Here is a 19,183-nt window from a genome sequence, read left to right as displayed (position 1 = left end):
CAGGGCTATTCCCAGGCTTGTTGCGCTCAAGTCTGTGGTTACTTCACTACCCAGCTGGGAACACAGGTCTTCTGTGAGGGAACAGGGATGAGCAGCCAGCCCCACTCTGCCCCTCCCCTCCCTGAGGCTTACAAAGTCAGCCCTGCTTCCTGTCCATGCCAGTATTTAATAACTTTATTTGCTTTTGGCTGGTTCCTCTGTTGAAGAGGTGGGTGCTGGCCGCAGCTGGAGCATCATGCGCCCTCTGGTGGGCTTCAAGGAAATGACCACAATTAGCCACACAGGACTCCAGTCAATGGTCTAGTACAAGGTTGCAGTGATCCTCACTCAGTTCTGTACCCCAGACCCAGCTTCAGGGAACTGGGCTTGCTGGGAGGGAGCCCTGAACCTCTGGCTCTCATACTCGCCCGTGTTGGCCACCCGCATGTTCTGCCGAGCCTTCATCTGCTTCAAACGGTCCTTGTCCACTTCCTGCTTGGTGAGGACGAAGAAGAGGATACCGCAGGGGAAGCCGATGGCCCTAGGGATGGGGAGATGTGCACCGGGTTTGGGCAGGGACTGGGACTGAGCCAGAGGAGCTGGAAGAATCAGTCCAGCTTTGCCAAATGGATAAATGCTGTGGTGGTGATACTTGTGTCTACCTGTCCTTTGTGCTGACTGCTGGAGGGAACCCACAAATCTGATCCTGCTACTGCCTGCTTAAGACACTGTAATAGCTCTCATTATATCCTGGCTAACTCCAGACTCCTAGGCATGGCACTGGAGGCCCCGTGTGGTCCTCCCTACCTTTTTATGGCTGATATTCGTGGGCCTCTGTACTCCTGCTGAATGCTCATGTGTGACAGTGTAAGTAGCCCTCTGTGAGCTAGGAAAGGTCCTCTCTGCCTAAACTGTCTCCCATCCCTTCCCAGACCCCTCTTTTTTTCTTTTTGGTGCTGCAGATTGAATTTAGGGCTTCAAGAATGTTAAGCATGGGCTTGACCACTAAGGTATATCATCAGCCAACAGTCTTAATCTGAGCAACCAGTACTCAAAGGGGGTCTTGGTAGGGGCCAAAGAGCATGAAGTCATGACCTGGTGAGAATCCCAGCCGGGAGCCTCAGCTCCCTCCTTGGTGAGACAGAAGTACATTTACCTCAGAAAGCTTAAAACATTGTACGACGACGTACTGTCATACATCAGGCACTTGCTGGGAAAAAAAATGTTAATTTCCCTTCCTTTTCCTTTAATGTTGGCCAATGAATGATATGGATTAAAGCCAGAATCAGAAACAAACTCACAGAACCATTTCTAGCTTCTACACAACATATTCTAACACAATTTTAATTAATTGCATGGTCTAGCCCCTTTCCCCAGCTCCCAAGAGGATGAAACCAGTAACCCAAGTCCGAATCAGATCAGCCCAACTCGCTCCACAGAAAAGCCACCGTCTCCCCAACGTTACATATTGTCCCCCCTCCCAAGGCCCGCCTCACTCCGAGATTCCTTCCATCCCTTGAAGCCCGCCCGCAATTCTCTTCCCTTGGATGCAGCTCACCATCTGCAACTTAAGTTTCTAGGTCCTGACATCCCTTCGGTGCAGCGGTAGGCAAAGGGGCAGTTAAAACTCACCAGGCTAGTCCCACAGCTTTCATGGGGTTCTTGCCCCTCTTTCTGGGAATGTATTCCAGCTCAGGAGAGAGGGGCTCAGGCTCCTCCTTGCACTCCGGGGAGCTGTGGCTCTGCAGTGCTCTGGTCCTGTTCTGGGAAGCCTTGTTAGCTGTGGCTCCAGAGAGAATCCCTGTGAATACAAGAACCGCAGGTCAGGATAGGAGATGAGGGAGGGGAGTGTCTGCAGCTTGGAGTAACAAGTGCTGCGAAGACTCCAAAGAGAAATGGGAAAATCGCCATCGAGGTGACACCTTTGGAAGCTACTTCCACGTCACTGCGGGCTCCTCAGCCTGGTGCCAGGACAGCGAGCTTCGCTGCTGTTCTTTCTATTCAGAAGACAGGTTGAGAAGGACTGCAGAGGGAGTCACCGGAGACATACGTATGAAGGAAATCCGGGGAACTGTTTTAAAACTGCGGGACCTTAGCTATCCGTAAGGTTAGCCAACTCCATCCCCTCGTACTATAGAAGAAGAAACCGAAGCCCCGAGAGACGAGCTGCTTCGCACAAGGTCAAACTGCTAATTACCCAGAGCTAGAACTCAAGCCTCCAGCAGCCCAGGCTCTTCCCTCTGCACTGCGGTGAGTGTGAAACCCCTGGAACGCGGGAGAATAAGGGCTTCTTTGGGACTCCCTCTAGCAGCAAGACCCTAGACATGCTGTGTAACCTGAACGCAGGGGTTAGATTGGGTGACCTCTAGAGCATCTTTCACCCCCAGACTCTCTAAGATCCTGCAGAGAGGTGTGGGCAGCAATTAGCAGCCTGACTTCCTGCTGTCGTGCCGAGTGGGATGTGAAGGGAATGGGATCTTTTAGAGCTCTGCCCTCCCGGGGGTCCCTCTCCTTACCCCGGAGGACGCGGGCATTTCTTGCCCCCCGGCCCTTCAGCGCCGTTGCAGCTACCACCGCCGCCATGTTCAGGTCCCACCCCCCTTCACTGCGCTCCCCGCCGGGAATTGTAGTTTGCGTAAGGGGCCTCCCCCGCGCCTTCCGTCCTGCCTACAGATCAGAAACTACATTTCCCAGAAGTCCGCGCAGAGGGCCCGGGAGAACTACTCCTCCCAGGAGACCCCGGAGGCGCGCACGCTCGCTTGTTTCCCTCCAGCTGGGGGCGGAGTCATGTCGGGCGGAGCTTGGGCTCTCCCGCCACGCCCCGGCCTGGTCATCCCAGTTCTGCCTTGTGATTGGCGGCCCTGTCGGTCCACCTCCGTCGCGATTGGTCCGGATTCCGTCGCTCTTTCGGCCGGGAGTCACCTACGCCTACTTCCTCCCGGGAGGAGGGGCTCGAGTTCCGCGTCGTCGCGCAGAGCTGACTCTGGGAGGCGTTTGGGCCCAGAGAAGTGGATCGGTAGGTTTCGCCGCATGGAGTCGGAATCGGAGAGCGGAGCGGCCGCTGACACCCCGCCGCTGGAGACTCTCAGCTTCCACGGAGATGAAGAGATCATTGAAGTGGTAGAGCTGGATCCAGGCCCGCCCGACCCGGGTGAGAACTGTCGCTCCTGAGGCCATGGGACAGGAGGCGCTCACCCCTGGCCTCTGACCCCTGCTTCTCCCCCCCCCTCCCCCCTTCCCTACCGGTCGTTCCTACCGACATTTCCCTCCCGTCCCTCCTTCCCTACCCCCCACACTTAGTTTCGAGGCCTGGCTGGGTGGGGGTTCCCTGACGCCTCCCCTGGCCCTTCCCCTCACACACCCCCTTCCCATCATGCCCTCTGTCCTCGCTTCCCACACGGTCGCTGGCCAACGCCAGGTCTTCAGACCTAGCCTCTTTCCCCTTCCCCGCCCCCCAGGCGCTCTCCTCCTGCTCGGTACGTGTGGGACGACACCTGAACCTCCGGCCACATGACCCACCCTAGCTAGCGTGGCCCGATTCACTCCTCTTCACCCCTCACCCCATTCCTCTTCTGTCTTTCGAGATCCATCTTTTCACCCTTTCCCCAAAGCAGATGATCTGGCCCAGGAGATGGAAGACGTGGACTTTGAGGAAGAGGAGGAAGAGGAAGACGGCAATGACGAGGGCTGGGTCCTGGAACCCCAGGAAGGGGTGGTCGGCAGCATGGAGGGCCCGGATGATAGCGAGGTCACCTTTGCATTGCACTCAGGTAGGCCTTTGAGGGGATCACCTCAGGTCAGAGCCGATGGACTTTTAAGTATGACCCGTTGGCCTGGGGAAGGATATTATGAGAGACAAATAGGAAAGCCTACAGGAAATCCACAGGAAGGGCCAAAGGGATTAGGCTTGGCAGTGGGGTCAAGTGAGGCACCTAGGTTCAAATCCTACCTCTGCCGTTTAACAGTTTATCACCTTTGTTAGCTTTCTGGATCTTGGTATTCTTTTTAAAAAAGTCATCTTGGCCAATCGGTGGTGGCGCACGCCTTTAATCCCAGCCCTGGGGGTGGGGTGGGGTGGGCAGAGGCAGGCGGATCTCTGTGAGTTCCAGGCCAGCCTGGTCTACAGAGCGAGATCCAGGACAGCCAGGGCTACACAGAGAAACCCTGTCTCGAAAAACAAAACAAAACAAAAAAGTCATTTTGGATGAAAGTCAATGGAGGTAACCCTAATGGAAATTAAAGACAAGTGACGCTCCAAAAGGAGCATTAACGATAATCTTCCCAGGAGCTAGTTCTTAGGAAGCCAGTCTCCTGAAGCTCTGGTCACTCAATTCATAGCCAGCCTGGTGGTATCCTGTGCTCTTAGCTGTGCAAACGGACCCACCTCTTGGCTTGTACCTCAGAGTGGGATGGTAAGGGGAACAGACAGCAGGGGTTATGCTCTGGAGGAGGACTTGGAAGGATTTCTGTAACAACCTCATGCTTCAGACAACTGGACATAGCCTTTCCAGGAGGGAATACCTATGGCTGTGGGGAAAGGGGGTGTGCTTCCCCGGAAGTTCTGAAAGACAGAACTTAGGTGAGAGCCCAGTTCCATCCCCTTTTTCATGGACTGTCTTTGGGACAGCATCTGTGTTTTGTGTGAGCCTGGACCCCAAAACCAACACCTTGGCAGTGACGGGGGGTGAAGATGACAAAGCCTTTGTGTGGAGACTCAGCGATGGGGAGCTGCTCTTCGAGTGTGCAGGTGAGAGGCTGGGGAGGCTGGGTCCCTCTGGACAGCTGGGCAGGTGGCCTGTGTGAACACCCAGCAGCTGTTGACTAGCCTCTGTCTCAGGCTGGATCCAGGAACCCACACTGGAAGAATAAATTTTGCAGGCACTCGGACAGGAAGTGCTAATTGGCCAAAGGAGTGTGGCTAAGGTGGACACAGGAGGAGGTGGTACTGGTGTAGGAGTAGGCACAGAGAAGATTGGAGTCTGGCCTAGGAGACCTAGGCTTTGGGTGGTTGAATTGTGGGGTCAACAGTGCCTTCGTGGGAAACCTGGAGTTCCTGGTCCCTGGAGTGGCAGTGAGTTTGGTGACTCGTTCTGCTGAGGCCCTTCTACCTTTTTTTCTAGTTAATTGTTTTTAAAAGGTGGCCAGATACACGGGTCACATGTCCCCAGCATTGAGACACCTTTTAATGTTCTTTTTCTGCCACTTTTTTTTTTTTTTAAGGTTATATAGTTTGGGTTGGCCTTCGATTTACTATGTAGCCAAGGCTAGCCTTGAATTTGCTACATCTCTCAGGCAGATTTGAACTCAAAACCTGCCCACTTCTCTTTGCAGGCCATAAAGACTCTGTGACATGTGCTGGTTTCAGCCATGACTCCACCCTAGTGGCCACAGGAGACATGAGTGGTCTTTTGAAAGTATGGCAGGTCGACACCAAGGAAGAAGTCTGGTCCTTTGAAGCAGGAGACCTGGAGGTGAGATCCTTGGAGTGGTCCACAACTCTGTGGGACCTCAAGTAGGGATGAGCACTTCTGGGAGGGGGAGGGGCAGGCATAGCTATACTGGAGAGGCTGGCCTTGAACCACAGCACCCCAGCTCCAGCAATGTGTCTGTTCACCTGTAACGTTCTTGCCAGCCTTCGAAGCAGGGACACTTGGGTGGGGATCATGGACTCTTAGTTAGGCTGGGTAGCAGGCCTTGCTTGCTGATCTTGCTTGTTGATCCTTGCTCTCTGCCCAGTGGATGGAGTGGCACCCTCGGGCACCTGTCCTCTTGGCGGGCACAGCTGACGGTAACACTTGGATGTGGAAGGTACCCAATGGTGACTGTAAGACCTTCCAGGGCCCCAACTGCCCTGCAACCTGTGGCCGCGTCCTCCCTGACGGTGAGAGCAACCGCCTCTTCCCGGGGTACAGGTGGATCCGGTGACTTGGGCTACTCCAGTCATCCCAGCCTCCTCCTGCCCCATGCTGGATCTTACCAGTGACTCATTTCGGGGTCCCCTACTTGATTCTCCCTGCTCATTACTTGCTGGGTGTATCTGAGTGTACCCTCTGTCCTTTGGTCAATTGTGCCTTGGTCCTTAGGGAAGAGAGCTGTGGTAGGCTATGAAGATGGTACCATCAGGATTTGGGACCTCAAGCAGGGAAACCCCATCCATGTACTGAAAGGTATCAGAGGAGGGAGGGTGTCGACCTGGGCTTGGGGTAGCCTGAGAGCCAGTACAGGACTCAGAGTCTGTGTACCCCTGCTCTGTCCTAGGGACTGAGGGTCACCAGGGCCCCCTGACCTGTGTTGCCACCAACCAGGATGGCAGCCTGATCCTCACTGGCTCTGTGGACTGTCAGGCCAAGCTGATCAGCGCCACCACTGGCAAGGTAAGTAGCTTGGGCTTCTGTCTGTGCCTTCTGCCCCTCCCCTGTCCTTTTCCTCAGTTAAGGGGCCTGGAGCTCATTTCTATGACCCTCTTCTCTTACCTGTAGGTGGTGGGTGTGTTCAGACCTGAGACAGTGGCCTCCCAGCCCAGCCTGGGAGAGGGGGAGGAGAGCGAGTCGAACTCTGTGGAGTCTTTGGGCTTCTGCAGCGTGTGAGTGTGAGCAGAGCCTTGGCCTGCGAACCCAAGAGACGAGGGAGGAGGTGGCTTTGCGGAGGGATCCAGGCATTAGAACCACGGAGGAGGGAAGGTGCGTGGATCTAGAGCCTCAAGAGCCTTCTTTGTGTCTCCTGCTTCCCAGGATGCCTCTGGCCGCCGTTGGCTATCTGGATGGAACCTTGGCTATCTATGACCTGTCCACACAGACACTCCGGCACCAATGTCAGCACCAGGTATGATGTCTGGGGCTTTGTTCCTACTCGGTGGGCTGTTGTGCCCAGCTAAGGGGCAGCCTGTCCTCTGTGGCCCTGTGCCCGCCTCTCTCTGAAGGTGGGGACAGTGTCTTCTCTCCCTCCTGACTTTTGCCCTGCTCTGTCACTGTGTCACATTCCGGGACAGTCGGGCATTGTTCAGCTGCTGTGGGAGGCTGGCACTGCTGTGGTGTACACCTGTAGCCTGGACGGCATTGTTCGTCTCTGGGATGCCCGGACTGGCCGCCTGCTTACTGACTACCGGGGCCACACTGCTGAGATCCTGGACTTTGCCCTCAGCAAGTAAGCATCAGGGCTGGTCCCTCCTGAGAGTGGGTCTGGTGGGAGGTAGCACAGGTCCTTGGGGAATGGGAGGTGATTCCTAAGGGAGGTGAGACCCAGTGCCTGGTTGCATCCCGCGATGAAGGAATGCCAGACTACCTGTACAGTCACAGTCCTGGGATCCAGCCCTATCCCAGACTGGCAGTGAGCTACCCATTGTGAGGCAGGAGACTGGAATGAAGCTGTCCCCCTGGGCTCTGAATTGCTCCTATATTGGGGCTTCCTTCACTGATTCTCTCGCGGTCTTCACGGACGTGCTTGAGTCGGCTCCCTGGCTTGAGAACCAGGTGCAGACTCAGCTGGGGACCTCGAATAGAGGTGATGCTGGAGCAGCTGCCCTAAGACCTCTGGGGGGTGGGCTTGGACTAGGCCTCAGGTTCCTCAGTCCTTTCACCCATTTTCTGTCCACAGAGATGCCTCCCTGGTGGTGACAACGTCAGGAGACCACAAAGCGAAAGTATTTTGTGTCCAGAGACCTGACCGTTAGCGGCCGCAGCTCTGGCATGGCGTCTGGTGTTGAGGGGGATAAAGGGAGGCCCCTGCCCCCACCCCCAGCAGAGGTGCAGGGTGCAGAGGGAAAAGGAGGGGAGGGCAGTGGACTGCTTTCCAACCCCTCCAGCTGACCTGTCCACTCCTTGTCCCTTTCTTCCCTGGAGACCCGCCTTCCCAGGCCCTCCCTCCCCTGTCCAGCCCTGGGGCCCTTTAGGAGGCCCGTGTTTCTTTCACTTTGATTTGCTGGTGTGAGCCATGGGGTGCGTCTTTGTATGTGGGGGGTAGGTCTTTGAGGTTCCCGTTCTTTCCCTTCCCAACTCTCTGGGGAAGGAAAGGAGGAAGAGAGACTAGTTACAGATTTTAAAAATGTAAATAAAATATACTTCCCAGAGGCGGGGTCTGTGTGCCTTTTGTGGTGCCTGGATAGGAGGGCAGTGTCTCGTCGGAGGTGAAATCTCCTTGGTGCTCAGTCTGTGTCGGGTCCTTCTGGAGCAGTCAGCCTGCCCCACTCCCTCGTTGAGATGCGGAAGGAGATAACCGGAAATGTCGTCCAGGGATTTATTTGGTCAGGGTGAGGTCTCATGGAGCCAGGGCTCCGATCCAAAGAAGTAGGGCAGAAGAGATGGGCGATCGCCCCCGGGAGGCAGCCGTAGCCGCTGGTTTCCTAATTCAAGTCCACGTCCATGCTGCTTTGGCTGCTGGTGTGGTAGGCAGTGCTGGGGCCCGGACTGTCCCTCTTGGCTCTTCCTCGAAGCCCTCGCAGGCATCTTTGGGCAGCGGCCCTCCACGGGGCTGTGTAGCGCTGATCGCCCAGACCCATGGCCACGGGCACTGCTGCGGCGCTGGCGCTGCCCAGTGAGATGAGAGACAACAGCGTTCCAGGCCCGAGTGGGGGACGCCGCTCGTAGGCCAGCACCGACAGGAGGAGGGTGGCCACATAGGGCCCCCAGCACAGCAGAAAGAGCAGCGTGGCTCCTGCCTGCGCCCTGGCCTGCCTCCAGGCGAGAGCCCTGGCCAGGGTGGAGGGTGTATCGCGGCACACTGCCCGCTCCAGGCGGCAGATATCCTTCAGCTGGCGGCGGGCAGTGACCAACACTCTGGCAGAGAGAAGGGTGGCAGCCCCCACAGCAGGCAGCAAGAGCCCATAGACTTCGAGGTAGAGGTAGGGGGCTGGGAAGACAGCTTGGGAGCTGCAGTTGGCACCAGGACTCCAGTGGTTCCAGCCCAGAGCGGGCAGGCTGGCAAAGAGCAGGGGGCTGACCCAGGTGAGCAGCAGGGCTAGCCGCATACTCCCGTGGGGCCGCAGTGGCTGCAACACAGCCACATAACGCTCCCCATGCACTAGCAGCAGATTGGCGAGCAGGGAAAGGAAAGAGAAGTTGGGGGCCGTGTGGAGAAGGAGGCAGGACCAGTAGCCCCGGTGGCTCCTGCTCCACAGCCCGGGAAGCATGGGCAGTGCCAGCCCTGTGAGTAGCCCGGCCAGTAGCAGGCTTAGGAAGAAGCAGCCGGCAGGTGGGCTGCGCAGCTGGCGGTCCAGGGCGATGCCTAGGGCCAGGAGCAGGTTGGCGCTGACGATGAGGCTTGCCAGGGCCAGGGAAAGCCCCAGTGCCCCCGTGGGAATGGAGCTGGCCACCTCCCCAGTGTTGTTGGGTGGCATCATGGGTCTCGGCACATGGAGGGCCTGGAGCTGCAGTCAGCATGCCTGGATGGAGGAGTGGCCGGGGTTAGGTTGGAGCTGCAGACTGAGACTGGGCCATACCCTGTCTTTTTCAGTTGAAACTTAAAACAATTACTTAGGGAAGTCATGCTTTTGGTTTTGCTTGGAAACTCAATTCTGGCAGCATAGTTCCTTGTATGTTATCTTAGTAGAAGCTGCCTTCAGGCAATAACTACACTGGACAGCTTCACCTTATCTCAGTCATCCTCCAGCCTCAGGGCAGCTGTGTTTATATCTGTTTAGACCGGAAGGCATCCTACCCAAAGCATGTCAACCTTTGCCTGGCCACATTGGAGTGCCAAGAGAGGACAGTGGCCTGACAGCCACTGGGTGAAAGGCCCCTAAAGGCCAGGACTGAGAAGTCACAGAGCGCCCTGTGCCCCCACCCCCACCCTGTCTACACTTGGAGCCTCTTACAGCTCAGTGAACAGCCTCCGGGTAGGACTTCCAGCCCATAAACTTGACTCGTCCGCTCCACACTAGCAACAGGCCCTTCCTGGGAACTAGAGGGAAGGGTGGGGAGATGCTTGGCAAGGAATTGGGGGTGCTAAGAACAGAGGAACCCCCCTTTAACCTCTAAACAGGCTGAACCCAGGGGACTAGGCGGAACCTCCAGATTGACACTGCTGCTTTCTTTTACTGGGCTGCCTGGTCTCAGCCCTAGGCCACATTCAAGGGCCAGTGGGAGGGGTCCTGGATCCTATCAACAGGGGAGCATCTGCTGTTGCTAGGATCAAAGTCAATACGGAAGGATTCTGCCCTCCCCTGCTCCGGCCTCTCCCAGGACCTGCATCAGCTCTCTGGTTACCTTAGGCTGAGAGATGCTCTCCTTCCATCCCAACAGCTCCCAGAACTGCGCTCCTGATGCCTTTCCATCCTCTTGGCCTTATTCATCAGTCCCCGGTAATGGCCTGTCTCCCTCTCCAGCTGCCCTCCATCTGGTTCATCTTCTTCCTCACTACACCATCCACTTTTACTACTAAACCACGGAGACCTAGCCTGAGCTGTAGCTCCCAGCCCTTCAGTCCCTCACCAACCTCCCTCAGAGTAAAGATAGAGCTCAACATCCAGGGGTAATGTCCTGGTGGGGTGGGAACCGTGCCTCCCGCATACTCCAGTGGCTTAAGCCATTGCGGTGACCTCTTCAGGATCGGACCTGGAGGGGTTGGGGTGCAGCTACTCACATGACTGTTAAGAACAGGTGGTCCTTGCTAGCTGAGCCTTCTCCTGGGGATCACAGAGTCGCAGCAACCACTCCTCGGGCCATGCCTGGTGTCCTGGTCAATGAGTGCATGTTGCTTCTATGCTGGGGACAGCAGGAACCAGGCTCAGGCTCTGCCCCAGCTTGGGTTCCTGAAGGGATGGAGGAGTCCAGGCTGGAGGGCCTCAGTCTTGGCTCCGCCTCTGGGGTGGGACTTGGCACGTCCTGACGGCTTTTACTGAGAGGCCTCCCCTCCTGTATAAGTGAACCTTCCCTAGCCATCGTCTGCCACATCATGAAACCTAGGTGGTTTTCCATAACCTATGTTGTCATTGCCAGGCTCATCTGGGAAATGCGTTCCAGCCAATGAATGTTTGACACATAGCACCTCCCCTCCCCCCAACTACCCCCACCCCAGCTAATAGAGCTATTTTAGGTAGTTTAAACCCTGAATGGCCACAGCAGCCCACAAACAGCTACATACACCAAATAGTGTGCATGCAAGATGGGGGTGGGTGGGGTGGTTGAGGGTTGGGGCCTGAGAATCTTCACCAACGCTCATCACTAGATGAGCCTTTTAGTTAAGAAATCCAGCCTTGTCTTCCTAGTCTGGGGTCATCCTACATACCTCTCAACTTTTGCTTTGTTTGAGACAGGGTCTCATATTGCCAGGCTGGCCTCAAACTCCTATGTAGTATCACCTTGAACTTCTGATCCTTTTGCCTCCGCCTCCCAAGTGCTAGGGTTATAGCTTTGTCCCCATGTCCGTGGACCATATTACAGACAGGATATAGAACTCAGACCCATTCATTAGATTAGTACTCTATCAACTCAGCTACATCCCCGGTCCTCAACTGTTTTCTCAGTCAAGTTTTGAGGTATGCATAAGGCACAAGTGATCCGGTGTGGAGGTTCAAGCCCTGTAATCCCAACCTTTGGGAGGCTGAGGCAGGGGGATCAGTATAAGTTTGAAGCTAGCCTGGGTTACAGTGAGCCTGTTTCAATTCTGTCTGTCTTCTCTCAAAGGAAAAGCCACCTATTGGGTTGTGGTGGGGAATGTCATGGGATTACACAGGTACCTGTAGACACAATGCTTGACAGTAGCGAGGGGAGGTCAGCTCCAGTGACTGATTCTGCCTCCTCCATGGGGCTTAGAGGTGTACACTGTGGTTGGCATGACGACGGGGCTGGCTGGGCTCCCACTGCTTTAGCTGTGCGAACTTAAGCAAATTGTTGAAGTTCTCTCAACTTAGTTTTTCTTTTCTTTTTTTTTTTGTTTTTTTCTTTTTTGGTTTTTAAGACAGGGTGTCTCTGTGTAACAGCTCTGGCTGTCCTGGAACTCAGAGATCCACCTGCTTCTGCCTTCCGAGTGCTGGGATTAAAGGTGTGCACTCCCACCGCCAGATACAACTCAGTTCATCTGCACAGTGGGGCTCAAAATTGTACTTCCGTAGGTCGGTTTGTAGTCCCAGCACTTGTGGTGCTGAGACAAGCTGCAGTGAGTTGCAGCTTCAGAAACATAGTGAGACCTTGTTTCAAACCAACAAACCCAGACAAAGGAAGGAAGGAAATAAGAAACTCCCCCTCCAGCAAAGGAGGTAGGTAACAGGAACTAGATCGACCCTTGGCTCTTGAGTACTTGATTACTGTAAATGCTAACATCGTCGGGGGTTCTGCTCCTCTCTGCACCTGTCCCCTCCACACAAGTACTCTGCCGGGAAAGGCAGACAGGGAGCCTACGGTATCAAAGGAGTGGTATTTTTTCATTCACAGGAAAACTGAGGAAATTAGGTACAGTGAGAGAAGGGCATGTTCACCGTGTGGAAGCCAAGAGTTCTGTGTCTGGTTTGCACTGTTTATCAAGTACAGCTTTAGGGTGGTGGGGGAGAGGAGCCCAGCCAAACTTAGGGACCGAAAGAAGCCGAGACTGCAGTAAGATGGCTGGAACTGAGATGAGACAAACCTCCTCACAGAGCATGGAGAACGTCAGTTCCCTCGGAGAAACGCAGCCCAAAGGCTGGAGGTTTGAGACCTCTGGCACGGTTTGCCCCGCAGGACACATTCCTGGGTCCTGGGGAGACGGGGTTTCTGCTGGGAGACTAAGCAGAGCAGCCTTAAACGCGTCCTCCAGGAAGCCAGTACAGTCTCAGACCCACCAAGTGGCCGTGGGGCGTGAGTCAGGCTCTGGGAGAGTTGTCTGGGGCTGGACCAAAGTGGTGCAAGACCCCTTGGACACGGCGCTGCCAGGAATAAACAGCCCATTTTCTGTTCCCAGCCTCCTTCCCCGGAGATTCAGGATGTCTGTTTCTTTTCTGTCCTATCTAAACACTGTGTGTGGTATGACGTGTAAAGGGGACAGCTCAGGCAGTGGGAGCTGGAGAGCCTGGGTCCTGTGCTCAGCTCAGCTTTTCCCTCACCAGCTCATCTGCTTCCTCTCTCGGTCAAGCCCTCGGCCACGATAGTTTCTTTTACCCTTCCAACCACAGAAGGCGGGTGCAAGTTTTCAGATGCTCCATCTACTGCCTGTGGCCTTGACCTGCTGTTTTCCTGATGGAGAACATGTGCTTGGATGGACATTCCAGACTGTCCCAGAACCTCCTGGACCTCCCTGGTCCACTTTCCTATTTTATTTTCCTGATGAATTTGAGACTGGGTTGGTGTGCTTTATGAGGTCTGAAAGCAGTTACTCTGGACCAGGGAGGCAGATGAAGCTTCCCGTACTCTGAATTGCTTTTCCTGCAACTGCTTATCAGCCACTCCCTCCAACCCCACAATGGGACAGGGTCTTGGTATGTAGCCCAGGCTAACCTTGAACTCCTGGTCCTCCTGCCTCAGCCTCCCAAGTGCTGGGATCACTGGTTTGCACTACCATTACCCAGCAGGCCCATACTTAAAGCCAGTGTGGATTTATCTTCTACTTACTGTAAGACCGGCCAGGATGCTGACTTTGAGAATCCCCTATTCAAATGCTGAAGGAGAAGACACTGTCCTTAAATCCGAATGGCTAGCTAGATCAGACTGAAATAGTTTAGCACTAGCCTGGCCTATGAGACCCTTGAATCCCAGCAGTCCTAACACACACTCTCTCACTCTCACAGTCTTTCAGCTGAGGTTCCAGGAGGGGATGGACAAGGGTGTCAGGTGAGCCCTATATAGAAAGCAACTGATGTCAACGGCCACATACTCAAATCTATAAAGCAGACTGATGTAGCAGTTAGGTTAGGGCGTTCTCCTTCTGTATCTACCCCCCCTCCCCCCGCCGCCTTCTTTCCAATAAAGGAAAGAAGAGTACAACCACATTAGGGAAGGTTTGGAAAGCCCAAGACATTTGACTTAAATACCACGTATCCAATAGTACCATCTGGGTGCATAAAGGGAGCCAAGGGAGGGCCAGGTAAGGGGCAGAGATGGCAGAGCTGTTGAGAGTATACTGTTCTTGCAGAGGACCCAAATTTGGTTCCCAGCATTCATGTTGGGTGACTCATATCCTCCTGTAACTCTAGATCCAGAGTGATCCAATGCCTCTGGCCCCCACAGGAACCTGCACTCATGTATACATACCCCCACATACAATTTAAAAAGAGAACAAATAAGATCACATAGCTGTTATAGATCTAGAGCGTAGCTCAGTGGTGGCTGGCGGTAGCCTAGTACACACGAGGCTCTGGGGTCCATCCCTAGCACTGGGTCGGGGAGGAACCCCATCCAAATACACGTGTATATACATGTGTGCCTGTATACAGTAGAGATGCCTATGTTGTACAACACACACACACACACACACACACACACACACACACACACGTGTTCTTTTCTCATTATTTTGAAACTGGGAGTACTGGGATCATAAGTATGAGTCACTATGCCCAACTCAAAGTGCATTTTCCTTCCCATTTAGTATGTATTATCATGATGTTCCATCACATTTTCCTACATATGCATGCAATACATAACCATACTTACTTGGTACCCTCTTGTCCTGATATGCCTGCTGACTCCTGTCCTCTTCATAACTGTTGATCCAGTTTTCCTTTTTCTTTTTTTAAAGATTCAGTGAATTTCATTAGAGTTGTTTACAGGAGCATGAACACCTTACCAGTGTCTAAATCACTAAGAAAATCTCATTCAGTCACCATGGATTTTTGATGTTGGCAAAGTATTGTAGAATTAGACAGAATTTACTATTATAAAAATATTTAATGCCATTATATTTTTCTCCTACAATTTCTTTCTTCTTTTCTTTTGAAACAGGGTTTCTCTGTGTAACAGCCCTGGCTGTCCTGGAACTCAATGTATAGACCAGGCTGGCCTCCAACTCACGGAGATCCACCTGCCTTTGCCTCCTGTGGAATACCTGCCTGGGGAATACCATAAAAGATGAGGTAGTTTGAACAAAAATCCCATAGGCTCATAGGGATTAGGACATGTGGCCTTTTTGGAGTAAGTGTGGCCTAACTGGAGTAAGTGTGTCACTGGGGATGGGCTTTGAGGTTTTAGAAGCTCAAGGTGTGCACCACCACACCAGGCTCCTGTAATACTTCTTTAGAAATCTAATGTTTCAGAGACCCCCAAAAGAATACAGATTATTTATTGGGGACTATGGGTGTCCAGCCCCTTGACAGTCCCCTCCCAGGGTCTGGGAAGAATCTACAACCAGTTGATAATTAATCTTTGATGAGAAGAAATGAATCTATGTACGTGAAACTCCTTAGTCCATATACTTTATTATTCTGTGTCAGTTACAAGCTTTTATTCTGCTCTCATATTTAGCTCATTTCTAGCCTGATTTCTCTCTACACTTGTCTGCAGTCCCCTCTAGGTTCTATCTTAATTCCTTCATCTAGTTCTGCCCCTTCTAGGTTCTCATCCACCTTCCCATATCATCTCCTTTGCCATCTCCTTCTCTCTCCTCATCTCGTTCTTCCTCATCTTCCATCTCGTTCCTCTAGTACTCTCTTCTAGCCCTTCAATCTAGTTCTTCCCCATCTCAGTTTGTTCCTCTCAAGTTCTTACCCATCTAGTTCTTCCATTCTCTTTTCTCTTCTCCCTCCTCTGCCCTGGAAGTCCCAGTATATATAGGGAGGGTCCGAGCTAAATTGTATAAAGCTATTACTTAACGTCCACCTCTCCTAGGCGGTGTCTCCTTGTGGAATTTACCGTAAGTCAGGAGACTTGCATGTGGGCTGTTATCATTGTTAGTTCTCGGAAGTTGGGCGCCCACCTGGGTGGTGTTTCCTGTAGTCCTTGAAAGTGGCTAAGGGAGATATCTGATTCCAGAGAAAGCCTTTCCTGAGACTGTTCTCCAAATACCTGGAATGTGTATGACCAGAGAGTGATCAGTCTACACTGTTAGCCCTTCTTAGGGAAAAGTCAATTGGTAAAACTACGAAGGCACACATGATTTTCATAACAGAAGACAGCTGATACATAACAAGCCAAGTAACACCAAAAACTCCTTGGGATTTGGCTTCCTCTGGAGGAATTCCCCGATTCCTCCAGGTAGTGACTTTGCCATAACCAGCTGAGTTCTTATGATACATTCCTGCGGCCTGCAGCAATTATTGCTATTATTATTGGTTGCCTGCCAGAAGTATATGGTAAGACCCTACGGGGTTTTATTTTGAGACAAAATCACTCCTTGTAGCCTTGAATTGCCTGGAACTCACTGCATAGAACAGGCTGGTTTTGAAATCACAGAAATCCACTTGATTCTACTTCTCCCAAGAACTGGAGTTTATTATTATTAAATATTTATTTATTATATATACAACATTCTGCCTCCATGTATGCCTGCACACCAGAAGAGGGCACCAGAAATCATTATGGATGGTTGTGAGCCACCACGTGGTTGCTGGGAATTAAACTCAGAGCCTCTGGAAGAACAGCCAGTGCTCTTAACCTCTGAGCCATCTCTCCAGCCTCCAGGGGTTTATTATTTTTAAAAATTGTATCTGTGTGTGGGTACATGTTCATAAGTGCAGGTCCCTGCTAAGGGCGGAAGGGTTGGATACCCCTGGAGCTGGAGTTACAGGTAGTTAGTTGTGAGCTGCCTGCCTAATGTGGGTGCTAGGAACCCAAGTCCTGTTCTCTGAAAGAGCAGTATATGCTTTTATTTATTTATTATTTACCAATTTTGAGACAGGGTTTCTCTGGTACCTTTGGCTGTCCTGAAACTCTATAGACCAGGCTGGTCTCAAACTCAGAGATCCACCCGTCTCTGCCTGTGTGCTGGGAATAAAGGCGCCAGTCACTACCACATGGCTTTTAGTCTTTAAGTTCTTTCCAAGTCCTGACCCTATATTGAAGACACTACTACACACTTTGTTTAAAGGACACAGAGAAATCAAGAAGGAACTAAGCCAGAATGGTCTTACCCAGCTAAAGACCACGTGTGCTACAGCACTGATCAGTAAGCAAGACATGGGACACCAGGGGCATGACTACTGTGGGGGGACCAGCTGCCTTGTAATTGGCTAGAATGCACTACCGTGGTAACATAAATCTGATGGCCTAACAGGGAACACACCATGGCTGCTTCCCCTAATGAACATGTTGTCAAACTGTTTTTTAAATATTTACACCCACAGGTTATTAAGCTCTCAGCTGGGGACAAAGAAGCACATTTTTGTAGAGTGATGGTTAATGCAGAGGCTTGAATCTGGCCAAAGTATTGAGAACAAGTGACTGATGAGTGCCCAGCCTGAAATTGGACGTCTCCATCAATCCCCGCCTCCTTCCTGTGGCCAAGGCCTGGGGAATACCATAAAAGATGAGGTAGTTTGAACAAAAATCCCATAGGCTCATAGGGATTAGGACATGTGGCCTTTTTGGAGTAAGTGTGGCCTAACTGGAGTAAGTGTGTCACTGGGGATGGGCTTTGAGGTTTTAGAAGCTCAAGCCAAGCCCAGTGTCATTCTCTCTTCCTGATGCCTATGGATCCAGATGTAGAACTCTCGGCTACCTCTCCAGCACCATGTCTGCTGGCCGGCATGCTGCCGTGCTTCCTCCCATGACGTTAATGGACTAAAACTCTGAACTGTAAGCCAGTCCCAATTAAATGTTTTCCTTTAGAAGAGTTGCCGTGATCATGGTGTCTCTTCTCAGCATTAGAAACCCTAAGACAGAAGTGAAGGCAAAAAGAATTCAAGACCTGCAAGACGGACGGGGAAGAGTGTCAGGAAACACTGCCATCCAGGTATGACACTGCCACTAGACCCACAGACACACAGCAGCTATGGGCACCTGCGTAAGACTGGGCCCTCCAACGTTTTCGTGGACAGAGGAGGTGCCCTTGAAGTTCCATCCCCTCCTTAGGGAACTAATGACTGTTGTTAGTTGCTGGGAGAGATGGTACCGTTTTAATAGTCTAACCACCAGGAGACTAAGTAGGAAGAAATGGGGTTAAGGGGAAAGGAAGGGATACCAAGGGGTAGCGTGCATGCGCGCATGCGTTTGTGTGTGAAAATAAACTAAAAAGAAAAAAGCAAGCTGCCACTACTGCCAAGACTGCATAGGGAGATCCAGAGTTCTTGTTCTAAAATCAGCAGAAAGGCAAATGCTAGTCAGAGTTGGGTGGGGCAAACCTGTCATCTCAGAACTTGAAGGCCAAGGCAGGAGACCGCTATGAGTTTGAGATCAGACTGGGCAGGGTGATGCTCTGCCAAACAAACAAACAAACAAACAAACAAACAAACAAACAAACAAACAGTGGGATGAAAATAAAGGAGTTGGTCAAGGCAGTGTACACCTGTAATCTCAGCACCCGAGGCAGAAGCCAGCCTGGGTTAGATAACAGGATCCTATCTCAAAAACACATCCAACAAGAACAAAAACTCTATCAAAACTACCTTTGAAACTCTCTTAAATATCTCTCAAGATACCTTTTTTTTTAACGTCCCGAACCAGGAGAACCTACAGGTCCCTCGAGCCCCATTTCACTGACATCGAGCGACAGAACAACCCACAGTGTTTTAAATTTGACAATGGACGGGGTCAACAGTTCTCTAGCCCTGACCCGGCACACGCACCAAAACAATCTCCAATCTATACTGTGTGTGCTTCAGTGACTGCTCTCATCTGCACTATTCCGCTTTTTTTTTTTTTTGGTTTTTTTTTTTTCGAGACAGGGTTTCTCTGTGTAGCTTTGCGCCTTTCCTGGGACTCACTTGGTAGCCCAGGCTGGCCTGGAACTCACAGAGATCCACCTGGCTCTGCCTCCCGAGTGCTGGGATTAAAGGTGTGCGCCACCACTGCCCGGCCTATTCCGCTTTTAAAACAAACGCTGCTGTGCAGAAAACCAGCCAAGTAAGAAAAATGCACACACACACACACACACACAACAAAGGTACACATAAGTGTTAAATAAAATTGGTTAAATGTGAAGAAAGGGGACACATAAAATACGTCATTTTACTGGTGTGATCCTAGGCTACAATTACCCGAGCTGTCACCACTGGGGAGGTAACAGGACCTTGCTTTATTATGTCTAACATGCACGCAAACAAGTGCATCACTATCTGAAAAACAAATGTGTAGAAAATAAAAGTGCTGGTCACATACAGTCAGGTGACCACATAATTCACCATGACTGTCAAATTAGTTTGAGACACACT

General features: G+C 52.2%; 3 protein-coding genes across 5 annotated transcripts in view; 1 reads left to right on the top strand and 2 right to left on the bottom strand.

The window, feature by feature from the left end:
- Pnkd (PNKD metallo-beta-lactamase domain containing) overlaps positions 1-2,709 on the bottom strand; it is a 74,889-nt gene extending 72,180 nt beyond the window's left edge. The window contains exons 1-3 of one of the 2 annotated variants that reach the window (XM_052749845.1): positions 2,496-2,709; positions 1,612-1,780; positions 157-520 (exon numbers count right to left, since the gene is read on the bottom strand). In XM_052749845.1, the coding sequence (XP_052605805.1) occupies positions 328-520; positions 1,612-1,780; positions 2,496-2,562 (429 nt within the window). In that variant the 5' untranslated portion in view covers positions 2,563-2,709 and the 3' untranslated portion in view covers positions 157-327. Of the gene's footprint in view, positions 1-156; positions 521-1,611; positions 1,781-2,495 lie in introns of those variants that run through there. The other variant, XM_052749843.1, reaches the window with a different exon arrangement.
- Positions 2,710-2,825: 116 nt separating this feature from the next.
- Aamp (angio associated migratory cell protein) lies at positions 2,826-8,044 on the top strand. Of its 2 annotated transcripts, none has more exons than XM_052749841.1 (11): positions 2,826-3,130; positions 3,591-3,749; positions 4,607-4,726; positions 5,311-5,450; positions 5,716-5,860; positions 6,063-6,146; positions 6,238-6,353; positions 6,459-6,562; positions 6,711-6,801; positions 6,968-7,122; positions 7,573-8,044. In XM_052749841.1, the coding sequence occupies exons 1-11, from the start codon at positions 3,010-3,012 to the stop codon at positions 7,646-7,648; spliced, it is 1,311 nt and encodes a 436-aa protein (XP_052605801.1). In that variant the 5' UTR covers positions 2,826-3,009; the 3' UTR covers positions 7,649-8,044. The 2 variants fall into 2 exon arrangements, with proteins under 2 accessions (XP_052605801.1, XP_052605802.1); XM_052749842.1 differs by having other exon boundaries at positions 2,868-3,130; positions 3,594-3,749.
- Positions 8,045-8,145: 101 nt separating this feature from the next.
- Gpbar1 (G protein-coupled bile acid receptor 1) lies at positions 8,146-9,485 on the bottom strand. The gene has a single exon (XM_052749252.1). The coding sequence runs from the start codon at positions 9,311-9,313 to the stop codon at positions 8,318-8,320; it is 996 nt and encodes a 331-aa protein (XP_052605212.1). The 5' UTR covers positions 9,314-9,485; the 3' UTR covers positions 8,146-8,317.
- Between the last annotated feature and the right edge of the window lie 9,698 nt (positions 9,486-19,183).

Source organism: Peromyscus californicus, unplaced genomic scaffold (genome assembly GCF_007827085.1).
Source record: "Peromyscus californicus insignis strain IS unplaced genomic scaffold, ASM782708v3 Scaffold_21__1_contigs__length_65335640, whole genome shotgun sequence".
Taxonomy (NCBI): domain Eukaryota; kingdom Metazoa; phylum Chordata; class Mammalia; order Rodentia; family Cricetidae; genus Peromyscus; species Peromyscus californicus.
This window is presented reverse-complemented; position numbering and strand designations above follow the sequence as displayed.

Coding starts and splice junctions, on each gene's coding strand:
- Gpbar1 (XM_052749252.1), bottom strand. CDS start 9,313: ATGATGCCACCCAACAACACTGGGGAGGTGGCCAGCTCCATTCCCACG.
- Aamp (XM_052749841.1), top strand. CDS start 3,010: ATGGAGTCGGAATCGGAGAGCGGAGCGGCCGCTGACACCCCGCCGCTG. Junction 5,861..6,062: donor TGGCCGCGTCCTCCCTGACG/GTGAGAGCAACC, acceptor CTTGGTCCTTAG/GGAAGAGAGCTGTGGTAGGC. Junction 6,147..6,237: donor CCCCATCCATGTACTGAAAG/GTATCAGAGGAG, acceptor GCTCTGTCCTAG/GGACTGAGGGTCACCAGGGC.